Here is a 17,071-nt window from a genome sequence, read left to right on the forward strand (position 1 = left end):
TGGGTTGGCGGTACCAGCCCCTGGCTCCTGGGCACCCAACCTCCATTTGCGACATAGGCGTTAACAACATAATTATTGTCACTGGTTGTAGCTAAGAGATGGTTCCACTGGGTAAGCAAATAGTTTCCCCATAAGTGATGTATGTCCTAGGTACTGCTCTTATAACCAGTGTTCAGTACTGAACACCGCGTGTTTCCAACAGCTAGCACTTTATTTTAAACTTAGGTAACAAGGTTTGCTATTCTTTAATTCACAGAGTATCCTGGAAGCTTACAAACAAAGTTCTCCCGATGACAGTGAATGCAAGATTAAATTCCAAAAAGCTTTTGCAAAGATCCTGGATGATGTGCAGTCTGTGATCGACTCTCCTCACACAAGGAAAGAAAAACGAGAAAGGATATTAGCCCTATGTGAGAATGCGCAGGATATAATGAAAGAAATTTTGGAAAAACACAAAGACAACAAGGTAATAGCAGGGTTGCCACAGTCAGGGAAAAGTCAGGGGAAAACAAAATTTTTTCAAGGTCAGGAAAAGTCAAGGAATTCTGTATCGAGTCAAGGAAATGCTAAATTCCACCTCAAAGTCAGTGAAAAGGCAGAGAATTTTATTTTTGGCTTGCCACCAGGTTTGTGAAAAGGTTTCCTTGTTAGCAAAGGAAATCAGTGTCATTCCAGAAAGCATTTATGAAGGAAGAGTTTTCTGTAACTTCATCATCATCTTTGTTGCCAAAGGATTGCTCTTCAATGCTCAGTAAAAATTGGTTTTTGGTCATTAAAAAGTCAGGGAAAAGTCTGAGAATTGTTGTTACCATGATGAGTAGCAAATAATTTCTTGTTTCACTGCTCTGCCTGCAGTCCAGGTGAATTACATAATACCTTCTTAGGGCCTCTTCATATGATCCCGGTTGACCGGGCTAGCCCGCTTACCGAGATCTCGCCTCATTCCTATTTCTTTTGTAAAAAATTCGATGTGTTCATATGAGAAGGCGGGCCAGCCCGGTTACCGAGATCTCGGTTTCAGCGACCGAGATCTCGGGAGCCCGGGACGAAAAATTTCTCATATGAACACGGTATCCCGGTTACCGGGATGAAGTCTATAACCAAACATTCGCGTCTTAGAACGGATAGATTTGATTATTACGGCTCATTTCTGAGATGTTTTAGTTCAAAATAATTCCTTTTCGTAGAAGAGATAAAGATATTATACTTTTGAGGTTTGTAGAACCGAAAAAAATGAAAAATTCTTGCCGGGCTTGTTCGGTAAATGTCACGCTCGATTGACCGCGTCACCACTTTTCATCTCGGTAACCGGGATGAAATTTCCCATATGAACGGACTGCAAAATTCATCCCGCTTACCGAGCCATCCCGGTTACCGGGATCATATGAAGAGGCCCTTAGTTGATTGGTTACATGGTAATTTATTGGTTAATTTAATTTCTTCATCTTAACTGTTCACTTTTCATCCAGGTGTTTTTTGTTGCAAAATTTAACCATTTCAAACTGCATTTTCCATGTTAGGAAAATAATAAACTCTTCTTTCCAAGATTGCTCGGTGAAAAGTAATGTTTCTTAGCATGTCTCATAAATGATCCACCATGTAATGAATGAATGAATGAATGAATTAATTAATTACTGTCAAACTAAGAAAGCCGTGAACGCTAAGAATCATTTCTGGAATGTATGTTGTTCCGTGACCAATCAGAGGGAAGTCAAACCACAAGAAAAAACAATAAACCACAAAAATATTTTTAAAATGTTGCAACTTGAAGGACTAACTTAATATAATTTGTTTTATTTCAGAATGAAGACACGTCAAGCATTGACACATTAGATATCGCTTTACAGAGGATTTGCAAAACATCAAAAGATCTCAGACATGAGGTACAGTATTATTTTCTTAGTTACCATGTATCATGGTTCTCAGGAAGTCTCTGAAAAGACAGCTCTCAGAGCTCAAGACTAACACTAGCCAGCTATCCACAGACTGGTAAAGATTCAGTTTCGGCTGGTAGATTTTGTGTTTTCACTAGCTATGTTGGCTAGTGCAAATAAATTATTGTAAAACACTAGGGTGCTGGGCAGAAAACAAAGAGGAAAATTATTCAATAATCACAAATTAAAGCAAATCAAGAGAACAAGACTTAAGTTCAGCTACTTTTTGTGGTGCATGCCTAGAGTTGAGGCTTTTTCTTGATAACACAACTTTTAAACAGTAAAAAAACTTTTACGGGTATATAAGCAGTAATTTGGTGTTTTTTCCCCTGAAAGGTTCACCAAGTAGCTACAGACCAAGTCTTCGAGACATTTTCACATTTAGGACACAAGAAATCTTTACCTGCTCTAAGAAACGCTGCAGCATCTGGGAGCACGGGCCAACTCGAGAATCTAGCAAACACATTCACTCAAGATGCCAAGCGACTACAGGAAGTGAGTTTTCAATACAAGGAAGTTGTACAAATGGACAGTTCAGCTGAAGTTAAATGTTCTTCATAGTAGTTTCCAGATTTAAGTTTTTGTACTACATTGTAAGACCTTGTTCACACTAGGTGCACATGCCAGGGCCCTGTATCAGGGCAACGAAAAGGACATTGTTGACACATCTTGGTACCCAAGGAGCAATATTATTGCGCTTTCTTGTTTGTTCATTTAGCACCCACCATTTTGTTTAGTGTGTCACAGGGAGGCATGGAAAAAGTACGGGAACTGCTAAAATCCTGTTCAGACCAGTGCCCAAGAGAGTTAGCACTAGAGTGCCAATGTATGAATGATATGCTATCAAGCCTGTATTCATTACCTAGAGCACTGACTGGACAGGACCACTAAGCTTGTGGTTGTTAACTTGATTTTATTAATTTTAAAAATATTCATTTAACTGCATTAATAAAATGATGGCACCACAAGAAAGTACAGTACCAGACAGAAGAAACCTAACAGAGAATGCTGCACTGAGCGCATTCTTAAAGCGCTCTGTCTTGTGTTCCCTTAGCATTACTCTTTGTGTTCCCTAAGCATTCCAGTACGCATTCCCTGTTAGGTTTCTTCTGTCTGGTACTGTATTGTTTAGTACATGTGGCATACATACTTTAGGGTTTGATTTCTTGTCATAATATGTAGTGCCACACAAGACATATATAGTCGGACCTCTATTAAGCAGCCACCCTCCATTAAGCGGCCACTTTCCAAAGTCCCGAATTATTATTTTGTCAGTAAAGTGCTGTATTCGATACCTCGATTCAACGGCCAACCTCTATTAAGCGGCCAGTTTTCAAAGTCCCCAGGGTGGCCGCTTAATAGAGGTTCGGCTGTACTTTCTCTGTGAAATATTTCACTATAATTAAGTTATTGTTAATAGAGAGCTTTAGAATCATGTTTATGGCAAACAGAAAATTAATGTGATTCATGTTACTTCTTGTTTTGTGGAAAAAATAAGTTAACAGATGAGAATAGTACAAAATAATTAAAAGATAATGGCCTTCTTTGCTAAAACAAAATTACTCAATTTTACAGAGAAACTGAAAACAGTGAGCAATAAATAAAGGGTAAACATGGTTACATGGTCATTTCTTCCGTTTGCCGCAAACACGATTGATTGATTGATTTTTGTGTTGACGCACAGGTATCAAGAGTAACAAGAAACATGGCGTCCAATCAACCAATTGCAATCACTGCAAAAAAAGTTGAAGAAAATATTGATACACTTTGTCCACAGGTTGGTCAAAATTTTAATCAATTTGACTGTTGTTTGCATGCTAACATAACCCAGGGCAAGCAAAAGGAGAGTTAGGGAGGATTCAGGAGATCACATGTAACGTGCAGTTCCAGAAAATATCCATACTCCCCCCATGGAAGGTTTTTTGTTTTGTACCCCCCCCCCCCCTCCCCCTACAAAATTCCAGTTTGGGTTTATACTTTTCTTCTAAGCAAGAAAGAAGGAGGGGAAGAACAGATGCTTTGGAGCGGGAAAAAACAGCACAACATTCTTTGATTAAAAATGAAAACCACATGCAAAAATTTACTAAATAAATACAGTTGTAGGTACTTCTGAGCGAAGCAAAAAATTGATGCAAAATTCGACATAAGTTGGTTATGCACTCAGCGCTTTATTACACGGAATACCCGCAGGGCATGACGTGTCTAGGTTTCGGTCGGGTATCTTTTTTTTTTCTTCGTCGTAGTCACAAATCAACAAATTAATTTATGCATTAAAATATGTCCTCCCCTAGTGGGGACGTATTGTTCTGATTGTCTTCAACAAAAGCAGGCCAATCATAATCTATTATTCGGCACATATCACGAGAGAGGGGACCCACTCATCCCTTCCTGTGTGACGTCAAATCATTATTTGATTTATTCATTAAACCTTGATTAAATTCTACCCTCTCCCAGATGGGATTTATTGTTCTGATTGTCTTGAACAAAAACAGCCCAATCAAAATCTATTATCGGCGCGTATATCACGAGAGAGGGGACCCACTTATCTCTACCTGTGTGACGTCAAAGCAAGTCATCATTTCAAAAAGTTGTTTTTGTTCAATGACGGCCACATGTCTGAATTTAAGACTCTGATCTGCCGTTTTTAGAGAGAAAACAAACCTTTTTCAAGCAGTAAATCGAAATAATAACTTCTAGGTAGTACTCGACAGTTGAAACGGTGGAAATTGGGAGAGTTCACAGCAATGAAACTCCGCTTTAAAAACAGATCGTATAATCAACGCAAAGGATTAGAGCTAGAGGAGGCCAGACCAGTTCAGCGGGGTCATGATGTTATTGCATAGTTATTTCTGGTATGATTCCTAGTAACACAACGATAAGTATCACGCAATATATCTGAATAAAACCATTTAGACAATTACTTCAATTGCCAAGGGAAGATAGTTTTTAAATATCTGCGAAACATACACCGGCGAATAATTGGGGCTACATAAGCATTCCGTGTAATGCCATTAGAGGGGCATCTTGTTTATTTTTAAAAATCAGTCATTTTAAGAAAGATATCGACTTGAATAAGAAATTAACCTCTGTGAAATTGAAAAGGTGCAATGCACAGCACTATACAAGAATAGTGCACAGGTTAATGTAGTGAGTTCTATAAATTTTCTTTTACAGGTTATCCATGCTGCCAGGACACTATCAGCCCATCCAGTTAGTAAGATAGCACAAGAGAACATGGAAGTCTTTGTTGATGTTTGGGAAGCACAGGTAGATGAACTTGGTAAAGTTCTGAGACTCATCACTGCTGGAGGAGATCCCAGTAAAAGTAAGTCTGATAATATTATTGTGTTGCAATCCCAAAAGTGAGATTGACTTTATTCAGGGATAATAAAGTGAAATCTCTGTGGAGAAATTGGCACAGGCTTCCCAAAACTTCTTTTTGTCTGTGATTGGTTGATTCAAAGCAAAATCAGAATGAATTAAAAGTGTTGGTAAGGTTAAAGTTGGCACAGTAAGGGCAACACTTGACTCCTACCATTGTGTTCTCAGCTTAAATCCCACCTTGGTGCCAAATCATGAATTTTAGTTTTTGTTGCTCCTCAGAAACCAATATTTTTATTCAAATTTAATCTTACATATGCAAGGCATTTTAAGTTAAAAATTTCACTTATAAATATTTTTTTCATATCTGAGCACACAGTATTTTGTCTTTCCATGCATGATTGCAGTCAATGATAATTGAGTGGTTCAAAAATTTGACAAGATTAGATTGTTACTGAATACAGAATAATTTTTCCAAATGAAGGTGGCAGAGGCAACTGCCGAAACACACCTGTAAAACTCAGGAGTGTCCTGTTTTTCTTAAAATTAAAAAGAATAATTTTTGTTTTTAATGCCTGAAAGGTTAAGCATTCATTCTAAAATTGTTTTGCTTTACTTGTGATGCTTAAAAATAATTTATTAATATTAATTAATTAATTACTGATTTTGTTTTCATAATTAATAAAAATAAAATTTTTTTACTAATAATTTTAATTTCATTGATTAACAGGGTGGTCTTTTCGAATGGAAACCTCTGTTTAAACTTCACCATTTTGGATTCTTAAATATCTAATGTAAATTCTAATGTAAATACCTGAAAAAACTAAATATTAAATACATTTTGGAAAATATAAAATTTTTGTAGAGAAGCTTTTAGTATCATCTAACTTTTGTAGGAGACATAACAAAGTTTGGAAATCAGTGCAGTAAGCAATTTGTATGATGCAAAGCAATTTGCTATTTTCTAGTCCTAGATACCAGTTTATATCTTTAAAAAAATCACTTAAGGACATTAATTTTTCTACTGGTATAACCACACTGTTTATGTAATGAGCATTTCAATTTTTAGATCTGAAGTTAAGTCTAATTTTACCCAGTTTCCTGAATTTTGACAAGCATTTGTGAGTGAGATTTATTCGCTTTTGTGATCAAATGTGATAAAGAATAGGATATCATTAATAGAAATTATGCTCAAGCTTCATAATGCGTTATTAATTATTGGATATAATTTCTCAGGCACCTAAAGGAAAAGTGAAGATAAAAATCAGAAATTTATAACTCTTCTACTTAAACTTAGGTAAGGTGTCCAGATGGTCTTTTCAGTTTAACTGGTTTGAGTGGATAACTAGTATTGATGGCTTTGACAGAAAAAATAAATAAATAAATAGAAACCTGGCTTTGTCTAAACAAATAAAAATAAAAATAAAAATAAACACTAGTTATGAAATCAACACAATTTTCCTTGAATTGCCTGAAGTTAATTTGAAGTGTGTGAGATAAGTAAATTGTATGATAATGATGATTGAGGGAACCAGAAGGGTATAATTAAACTATAAAAATGACTCAAGCCTCCTGATTTGCAAAGTAAAAGTTGCTAAAAATTCCCCCTTCCACCCTTTTGCAAGGACCTTTGGGTGATTATGCAAATCATCAGAAATATATGACGTCAAAATAATTTTGACGTCATTACATCTTCCTGGTGTATGAACCAAATCAAAACTGAAGTTCACTTTGAAGTAAATTCTCCAGAAGAAGAGTGGACGTTAAAACTATTAATGAAGTCAGTTTTGCAATGGTGAACTTGAATTTTCACTCTGGGGAAGAATGGCTGACCTGTTTTGTTTACAGTTCGTGTCCCGGAATTCGTTCAAGTTGTCTTTTCAAATCACTTTTTACAACAAGAGTCAAGAGTATTCTAAGCGTGCCGGACATTTTCTTCTCGGTTTGGGATGATTTTATTGCTGCATTATTGTAGTCCAGAAAAGTCTTCATTTTACAACTGCATGGATCAACAGCTGGAAGATTCTTCAGTGTCACCGTAAAACCTTCAGTAGGCGCCCGCCTCTAGGCACACTGTTTTGGTACCGATGAGTGGACGTGATGAAAGAATAGGCATTGAACAAAGGCAGTCAATTTTTCTTGCTTGCAGACAAGATTTAAGCCTGTTGTTACACAAGGCAATAGTTTGTGCAACATGTCTCACAACAAAATAACCAGTTGTAACTTCTGCAAATATGAAAAAAAAAAACAAAAAAAAAACAATAACTGTGTAGTATATCAAACTGTGCAATTGATAACTCCCACATTTACCTTTTTCCATAACTGCAATTATAATTTTTTTGTAATATTCAGGGGTTTCATTAAGGGCTGGGCAAGGGACAAATTGACCCTTCTCCAACATGGTGGCCGAAAATTCAAATGAGTTAAAATTAAAAATGTATACCAGCACTAGAAAGAGCACTTTTACTTTAGTAACCCTTCAAAGTTTCAGCTTATCAGGTGTAATATCAGCTGAGAAAATGTAAGTTGAAAAATGAAAAAATTTACAGACATTTACAAGTATGACTGGGGGTATGACGCATACCCAGTTATACAAACGTCTGTAAATTTTTCAAATTTCATCTTACATTTCCCAAGCTGATATAACACCCAATATGCTGAAACTTTGCAAGGTTACTAAAGTAAAGGTGCTCTTTCCAGTGCTGGTTTCAATTTTTCATTCAGTTCAATTTTAACTTGTTCAAATCTGTTGCCGCCATTGTGGAGAAGGGTCTATTGACATGGCCTGGCTGCTTTTGTCAATCTCAACTGACTTTTTCCAGGAAATAACATACACTGCTGTATATCCAGTTATTACTTACTTACCTGGGTGCACTAATCTCCCATGGATATTGTTACCAAAAGTAGCAGAAACTTTGACATTCTTTACATTTGTTACTTTCAGTAGTGCTGCGCTCTATAAGAAAAACAACTGTCTGTATGCGATAAATGATAAGTAAGTTAATTAAAGATATGTAAGTTAATTAAAGATGAAGAATTTTATGGCAGAATTTTCCCTTAGTTACAAAATGAATCTCTTCCAGTTTATCTCAGTCAGTAATTTAATAACATTCTTGTCCCATTAGAACAAGTTCATTCACCATTTTTGTTGCTTTAAAACAGTTGTAATATATTATTATAATGGTCATTTGTTAACAACTTGTTTATGATGTTTTCCCATCTTGGTCTTGCAATAAAATTTGTCACTTACAGCTAGTTACTGCATGAAGACAGTTGTTTGTTCGGTATAGAGTGGCACTATTCAACCCTTTAAGCCCCAGTGGTGACCAACATCTAATTTCTCCTTACAATGCCACTGTTTGATTAATAATGGTAATCGAACTGAGTGGAGTGCAATTTGGTCTGAAATCATGCGCGTGATTTCAAACCAAAATTGCACGACACCAAGTTCAATGACCACTTTCTTACACCTATTTTGAAATCATACTGTTTTTTTTTTGTCAATATTAATAAATTTTTGGAAAAAGGGAAAATTTTGGTAACAGAAATTGCAAAATTTCCCCCAAAATGACTTTTTTTGCCCTTTATTTTTCTGCAATCTGATTAGCTATAGCAGGTAAGCCATGAAATTTGATTGGTTGTTATTATTTCACATTCATTTTCAAGGGCTAAAAAAAGGATGCGATTTAGAGGGAAAATGGTGCGATTCGTAAATAAATCGCACTGTTGAGAACCAATCAGATTGCAAGGATCACCAGTGATTTCAAAATGGGTGTAATAAAACATTTAAGTCAGGAGAATAAAGGAAAAAATCACCAAAAATGAAATGCCCTGATTTTTAGACAAATTCTCCCAACTTAAAGCAAAAGAAATATATGGAGGACAGTGAGGAGAATATACATGTACATGTTAATATTGGGAGTGAAAGGGTTAAAGTTTGGAAATCCCAAAGTCATACACTGTACTTCCTTTGATGTTTTTGGCAAAAAAGAAATGTTGGAAATGTTCTAAATACAATTAATTTTGAACTGGGGAGCTAGAGTGAGACAAGTTGCATGAAGGCTTGCCTATTGTAACACTGCCATAATTTTAGTGTTTTTTAACGTGCCGCCATTCTACAAAATTGTATTTGCCTCCTGGTTGTACGGCCATGGAGGTGCGCCATGGAGGTAGGGCGCTTACTAGAGGTGGGTGCTTGCAGGAGGAGATACGGTGAGTCCTTTTTGACTTTCTTTGTATTCTACTCGTACCCTTCCAACATTATGGCCAAAGCAATAATGAAAAGCTGGTGCATGAAGGGCCTATGTCAAAGTTTAGGTTTTTGTTTTCTATTTTGTTCAGATTTTTGTCATTTTTGTACCTCCCTGAAACATAGTCTTCTCCTGTATTTTGTTTTCTTATGGGGGGCAGAGATAGTGCAGTGGTGAGAGCACTCACCTCCCAATGATGTGGCCCTGGTTTGATTCCTACAGTGTTGAAGTCATATGTGGGTTGAGTTTGTTGTTGGTTCTCATCCCTGCTCTGAGGGTTTTTCTCCAGGTTCTCTGGTCATCCTCCCTTCACAAAAACCAACATTTCCAAATTCCAATCTGAGCTGGAACGCGAGGACACCTTTGAACGAGCCTCAAGAGCTCTGTGGGTAGACAAATGGCATTTGCACTTTTTTTCTGATGGTCCATGTCTTGTTTGTTTGTGTTCACAAAGGCCATTGTTGGCTTATTTTGTTTTCATTTGAAAGGTTTTAATAAAACCCTTTTTTTTTCATACTGTGGCATAGTAGTCAATATTTATTATTTTCAGTAGTTCAATCTTGAAACCTTTTACCAAATTTTAGCCAAAGTCTAGCCAGTGCTTGCGAAAAACTGGCTGTACATAACTTCATAATGAAACTTTCAAATGGAAAACAAACTGTGACCAATGTTTACACTCTAACCGTGAACGGCTAAGGTTTTTTTGGACTTTTTCTCTCTCTGCAATATAAACAGACTAAAGCAAATTATCACTTGCTAAGAACTTTGCATCTTTTTTCTGATTCGTTGTTAAAAAAAGGTCGGATTCATTGTTTTCAAGGGTGTTTCTGATTGGACAGCATTTGAAAAAAATAAAGGCAAAGAAAAGCCTTTACTGTTAACGGTTCGAGTGTCCGTACTGTTATCCTCAAAGACAGGTCTTCTGGCAGATTTGCGTGATTTTATGGCCAGGATAACCACTTACAAGCACATCAATTAATGAGTTAACAACTAATGATTATTTTGTATATTTTAAAGGGCATTCTTCTCCCTTGATGTGCACCATAATAATTATAAAGAAATTAATGTTACACTGTTTTAAACAATGCCAAGTGATTTCTTTATAAATACTGTAATGTCACTTAACTTAATCTTCGCACTGAAAGGAATGCCTTAAAGAAATAACTGAGATTCACTTAACATCTCTTTTTCAACTTAACTGTTAATAATCTGTAACTAACAGCTAAACAAGTAATAACAAACAGTTTTAATTAACATGAACTTAAACCTCAAACACTCATAGCACTCTTTTCTGTGTTTTCTGTGATATAATTTGTGTAACTATCTTACACAGCTATGCAAATTTTGTTCCAGGTTTGAATCCTGTACTCAGGGTCATATGTGGTTTGAGTTTGTTGTTGGTTCTTGTCCTTGCTCTGAAATTTTTCTTCTCCAGTCTGAACAAAACTGCATTTTAATAAAATTTCAGCTCAAAATGGATGGTACCAAGAGCCTCCTCTTAACAACTTGTTAGATGACAAAATGGAGACCTGCCAATCCCCCGTGTTTTAAGAAGCTGTCTTTTAACTCAAACCATTACATGATAACCAATATGGTTTAGCAGCCCTTCAGTTCCAAGCAAATAGGTTGTTATATATCTTTGTAGATGAAGTGTTCATTTTTGCGACAGAAACAGCTTGGAGGGGTGGGTGGGGAGGGGGGTTGACCGGGGCTGAACCTCACCCACCCCAGTTAGATCAGGAAATGCCTCTACTTTAACACAATTGGTTTCTGCTGTCAAAGCGTGCTCCCAAGGTCTATGGATTCATACTTGCAACCTAACTCCACTCTAATTCTTTAAATGTCTTGTTCTTCTCTTGGACAATATTCCAATAAATCAGTGCTGTAGTGTCCTCAATGCCTTTTTTGACCAAGGTGTATGCACAGGTGGAAAGCTTAAAATAACAGTGCAATGTAAAACACAAGTGCATTTAGAATGGTTCACAGCAGATTGTGAGGAAAATATCAAAATGCTGAGGGATGCCCTGGGAGGGGCTAGCATTCTGCCCAGGGTGGGAATAGTAAAGCTTGTGGTCTCTGAAAGAACAATGATCCCAGTCACTTATGCTATGAAAACTGGAGCCGATGGGTTGTAGGCAGTTATGAGGCACTGATGATTGAGTTGGCAGGTGCTTTTTGCAATTGGCAGGTTGAATACTTAGTGGACATAAAAGTGATGTGTGGAATTTGTAGACTGCTATGTAATCCTATCCTCAAGACTTAGACTAGGTCTTATTGGTCCTGAATTGGTCTTCAAGTTGCCTACATGGTTGGCAATTAACTCTGGTTGGTTTCTGTAGTATGAAGCAACTATTGTATAGTATTGCTACTCTCTCCCAGGATGGGATTTTAGTCCATTGTAGGATTACGCCTTGGTTGAAGAGAGGCAATGTAAAACAAAGTTTTTTGTCACAGGAAACAATACAATGGCAGAGGCTAGGCCTTGAAAAACAGACCCTCAGAACCTCAGACTTGACGTTCGAACATGCTAAACACTGCTCCATCACATCTCCACCCACAACTGTAAAGTGTTATCCATGATATGGCCAATACTTAATCTGGTTTTTCTGTAGCTTGAAGCAACTAGGAGTATTAATACACTTTGTTGGGGATAGGATTGTAGTCTATCACAGGATACCCTGCATGAAGTGATTAGGAGTACATATTACTATTCCCCGCCCCCTGGTGACAAAGTTCTGGGTAGGTTATTACAGATACAAAAGCTGCCGCTCATTTGTCAACGTTGTTAATAAAATTGTATTGCTTTGATTGCAGGAAGTCCTAGTTCACGGCACAAGAGGAGTGCTTACAATGCTGTATATGCAACTCTTTGACAGTTTGGAGTCGGGACATGCCTGGCATCACAATAACCCTTAGGCTTTGATTGTTGTAATTCGATATTAATAACAAACCAGTGTTATAGCTATTGACAGAGAAAATACTTATTTTGTTTGAATATAATTTTTTTTAATCGAAGTCTATATTATCATATTTTTGCATCGCCGAAGATTTCAATAGGTTTTGATATTTTTAAGCAGTTGTCATTATTTTTGATGTGGAAAATATAGAAATTGTGATGAATAATTATTTTGAGAAACTGTAGAGTTATTACTTTTAATTTAATGTCCTTTTTCTGCATTGTTACTTTCAGAAGTTTTCTATTCTCTTGTATGCCGCAGAAATGCAAACAACATAATTATGGGCTACAGTAGTTCATGAGTCAGCTTTTTCTAAGGCACTGTCAACAGTAATTTATGTGTTTTCATCTCGCCAAATCAGCAAAATATTTTTGATTGCACTAGCCTTTTGATATCATTTTTCACCTACCCAGAGTAGACACTTGAAAATGGGAAAATTGACTGGGTTGCAGATGTTCAAATTTGGACTTGAACTGATGTTTTGTGACACTATTTACATCACGTTTCAATATGATGCTTTTCAAAAGTCTGCTTGTGAAACCATTCTTGAAAGTCTCTGTTTTCACCAGCATTTGCAATTGCTCTAGCGTGGACAATTGGTGAAAATGTACCAAAAAGTATGGAAGTATGTCTTTCTCTTATAGAGAGGTGCATGTCCACTAATTCGAATTCCCCTTTGCGAGATTGGATTATATAGTACATTGTTTACTTTTGCGACACAATACAGTCAACCCTCGCCTTGCGGACACCTCGCTATTACGGACACCTTGATAATACGGACAGCAGCTTAAATTCCCGGCAAAAATAATTACAGACGTTTGACTGAAATAAATTCCCGCTATCACGGACTCTCTCTATTAAGGACACTAACTTGTGGTCCCGAGGGTGTCCGCAAGAAAGGGAGTTGACTGTATACACATGGTGTTATTCTCCACTATTTTTTATTTGTATTTTGATTTTGTTTTAACTTGTGGAGGTGCATGTCACACTGATATTTTTTTCAAAAATCATGCTTTGTTAGTGTATGTATAGAGCTTATATTAAGCTTTTATGAAGTATCTCTCGCCATTTGTATTTTGTCTAAGAGAAGACAACATGGAACAGTATTGCTGTACGTCTTTCATGCAAATATGTCAAAGTACAAGATTTCCTGTTGCATCACCCCATATTTGACTGCTGGTGATGAAGGGTAATTCTCTCTTCTCTAGTGTTAAAAATACTTCTTGCAATTTTGAACCATTTAATTATTATATAATTTTTCTAGTAACAATTGTTATAGTAATATTGTAAGTGACTAATTTTTTTAGCTACAAATAGTAATAATAATATTATTAATGCCATGAATTTTACTTTAGCGGTGCATTTTTGGGGGGAACTTAATTTTTTTTTTTTTGATAATTATTATTCTGTGTATTCTGAAAAAGAAATACACTGAAAAATCTGTTATATCTGTTGCCCAGTAACAAGAATTATCCAAAATAGCTATGATGGCTTCTGATTTTGGAGTATCCCGAATATCTCCCCAAAAACGTGTCCTCAGTTGTCAATGGAGGATCAGTTTATTATTGATAGAGATAATGAATTTTTATTTCTTAAAATGCTTTATGATTTTAATTAGATCTAGTTGGTGAGTTGACTGCTGACGAAGCTTTTAATAATCAATTATTGTGAATACGTTTGTCTCAATAAACAACATGTTTCAGAATTTGATGTAATTCTTGATTGTCTATCTCAACAATATACGTGCCTTAGTTTTTATTACCAGAATGCAGCTTGTTAACAAAACTTTCAAATAATTCATTGTCCGTGGTGGATGGGGGGGGGGGGGGGGGAGGAGGGATGGACGGCACAGTGGTGAGAACACTCGCCTCCCACCAGTGTGGGCTGGGTTCAATTCCCGGATTCAGCGTCATTTGTGGGTCAAGTTTTTTGTTGGTTCTTGGCCTTGCTCCGCGAGGTTTTTCTCCTGGTACGCCTGGTTCCCCCCTCTCCTCCAAAACAAACAAGCTATATTTATACACAAAAAGATGAATATTTTAATAAATAAAAAATATGGAAAAATGCACAAATGAATGAGTTCAATGTTATCGCCAACTTACTAGCAAAGTTGTGTTCACCTCAGGCAATGAGACAGAAGATGAGCCGGTGCGGAAGGCAAGTGAATCTCGTGTGGATCAACTCTTGGTAAGTTTGGACTTGGCACTTATATTGAGTAAAGGCATCATTGGTGAGATGGTCTTAAGGATTATTTGTTGGACTCTCAAGCTAAGATCCTTACCTCTCCCATCATGTTATTTTAGGGCTATAGAACGGTAAAATTCGAAACTCGCCGAGACTCTCATTTCAAATCCCAGACCAAGACAATGAATGAAAAATCAACCTTGCTCTTTTTTAGGCATAACAGGGCAACTTACAAACAGAATTTATTCAAGCCTACATGTTGAGCCACTTTTCACTATTTCTTGGTTCTATTGTTGAGCCACTTTTCACTATTTCTTGGTTCTATTGTTGTTTTATGACGGTCATTCAGACTTGACAAATTGGTTTGCGAGACTCCGGAGTTCAAAATCCAAAATACAAGATTCCAAGACCTGCTTTATTTTTTATGAGTTTGAGATTCCGAGACTCTAGTTTAAAACGCTGAGATTTTGAGACTCCCCGAAAATTTACCGAGACCCATCATTTTTCAAGGAGCATTCTATACCCCTTATTTTTTGAGGCACTGTCACACTAGGCTGATATGAGCATTGTATTATATTTCAAGTTGCAGAAAACGTGTTACAAGTTGCAGCATTAATAAAAGTAATGAAGACTGGTCTACTTTTCTTTAGCCTGCGAATGCAGATGTATTTCCGGCTAAGTGACAGCCAGAAATACGTCTGCAATCGTAGGCTAACTTTTCTTACAACTTGATTTCAATGACCTTGAAATTGAAATTTGTTGACCTTGTATTGTATGCCCAAGACTGTTGCCTAAGAATTATTTCAAGAAGCCCACAAGGCCAAAAGTGGAGAAGTTAGGAGCCCAGCAAGTAAATTGCTAGGTACTGCTGCAAAAATTTAGGAGACCAGAGCATATTCTTGTTCGGGCCCAGCCTAGTGGGCTCCCGTTAGGTAGCAGCCTTGATGCCTCAACATTCTTTTGCCAAGGTCTTAACATTTATGCAGTTCCATGTTCCATTTCCTGACATGATGATGTCGTCTTTGCTTGGCAGCAAAAATCCTCCAGTAGACGGAGTAGTTGTAATTCTTTAGAAGACAATGAAGAACCTGAGAAAGCAGTGGTAGATTCCAAGGTAAGGCTTTGTTTGCATTATTAGTTATGAAACTGGTCAAAACTTATACTTGAGGAGGACCCACCAAACCACAAAATAGGGGGTCAACTCTGCCTGTCCCCCCCCCTCCTTCCTCAACATCAAATGATGGTATCTTTATTGCATAGCCACCCCTCTATCCAGCAGTAAAAAAATGACAATGAGATGCAAACCTCACTTTTCTTGTTTATCTAGCAATGCTGACTCTTGCTAGCTGACTATTTCTGGGTCAAGTCCGATTTAAAGCCAATAAAATTGTTGGTAAAATTCATGACATAGTTGGTGTCTTTGATAACCCCCTACCACCTACATGGTGGGTCCTCATCAAACTTGTTATGGCCAGTTCCCCAATAAGATTCCATGTTTTTCCCTTGGAGCAAGCAAGATAACAAAGATGGTTGTGTCTAACCAAACACAGGAACAAGAAAAGCTTGGCAAGCTCATAACAAACGTAAACCTGATGACTTCGCAACTTGAACTGCATTACTTTGAAGACACGGACAATGAGATTGTGGTGAGAGCAAGAGAAATGTCCGAGATGGTCAGTGAAATGTATCTCTTTACAAGGTAGGTCCTGATGTGTACTGTTACAATCAGATGATCATAATAATAATAATAATAATAATAATAATAATAATAATAATAATAATATAATTAAAAAAAAAAATAATAATTTTTATTAAAATATTCCAAGTAAAATGCTATTTACAGGTTAAAAGTAGCTATCAAAACTTATTTACAATTCTTTTCGATAAAAAAGACTATTTTTAAACACAATTTTGTTTTAAGAAAAGGGGAAAAAATCTCATCAAATTACCTAAGAAAAAACTTCATCAAACTATATCATAAAAAAAAAGTAACAAGAAAAAGTATGTATAAAAATCATAGGACCTAGATTTTGGTGAGGCATCTTTCTAATTCAAAGTCCGCTTCTCGAACATTGCTTCTATTTGCTCTTCTAACTGTTCTTGACCCTCTAAGACAGAGCAAAGCCGACCTAAGGATGGCAAAGGATACGTTACAACGTATCCAAGAGACAGTGGTGGCATAGTTCTCTCCTTTCTTTGCTGCGACTAGCTCTGCCAGCCTGTCATGATATCTCTTGCACTCCTCTCCCACAATAATAATAACAATAATAATAATAATAATAATAATAATAATAATAATAATAATAATAATAATAATAATAATAGTCAAGTTGATGCTACACATGAACACTCAGTTAAACAGGAACAATAGACCTATCACTTAATTAGACAGGTCCTAAGTGTACATCTTTGTTCCAACTCGGACTTC

The 17,071-nt window shown here is 36.6% G+C and overlaps 1 protein-coding gene and 1 long non-coding RNA gene across 2 annotated transcripts in view; one reads left to right on the forward strand and one right to left on the reverse strand.

Annotated features, from left to right (window-relative positions):
- LOC146472441 (uncharacterized) overlaps nt 1–17,071 on the reverse strand; it is a 113,776-nt gene that overhangs the window by 47,929 nt on the left and 48,776 nt on the right. The gene's annotated exons all lie outside the window — the stretch shown is intronic.
- Nucleotides 1–17,071, forward strand: part of LOC146472442 (alpha-catulin-like) — a 30,984-nt gene that overhangs the window by 8,723 nt on the left and 5,190 nt on the right. The window contains exons 6-13 of the mRNA XM_085119785.1: nt 257–466; nt 1,803–1,883; nt 2,271–2,429; nt 3,619–3,711; nt 5,109–5,259; nt 14,585–14,646; nt 15,677–15,757; nt 16,194–16,342. Coding sequence (XP_084975911.1) covers nt 257–466; nt 1,803–1,883; nt 2,271–2,429; nt 3,619–3,711; nt 5,109–5,259; nt 14,585–14,646; nt 15,677–15,757; nt 16,194–16,342 — 986 coding nt within the window. The remainder of the gene's footprint in view (nt 1–256; nt 467–1,802; nt 1,884–2,270; nt 2,430–3,618; nt 3,712–5,108; nt 5,260–14,584; nt 14,647–15,676; nt 15,758–16,193; nt 16,343–17,071) is intronic.

Source organism: Pavona decussata, unplaced genomic scaffold (assembly GCF_977016875.1).
Source record: "Pavona decussata unplaced genomic scaffold, jaPavDecu1.1 SCAFFOLD_100, whole genome shotgun sequence".
Taxonomy (NCBI): domain Eukaryota; kingdom Metazoa; phylum Cnidaria; class Anthozoa; order Scleractinia; family Agariciidae; genus Pavona; species Pavona decussata.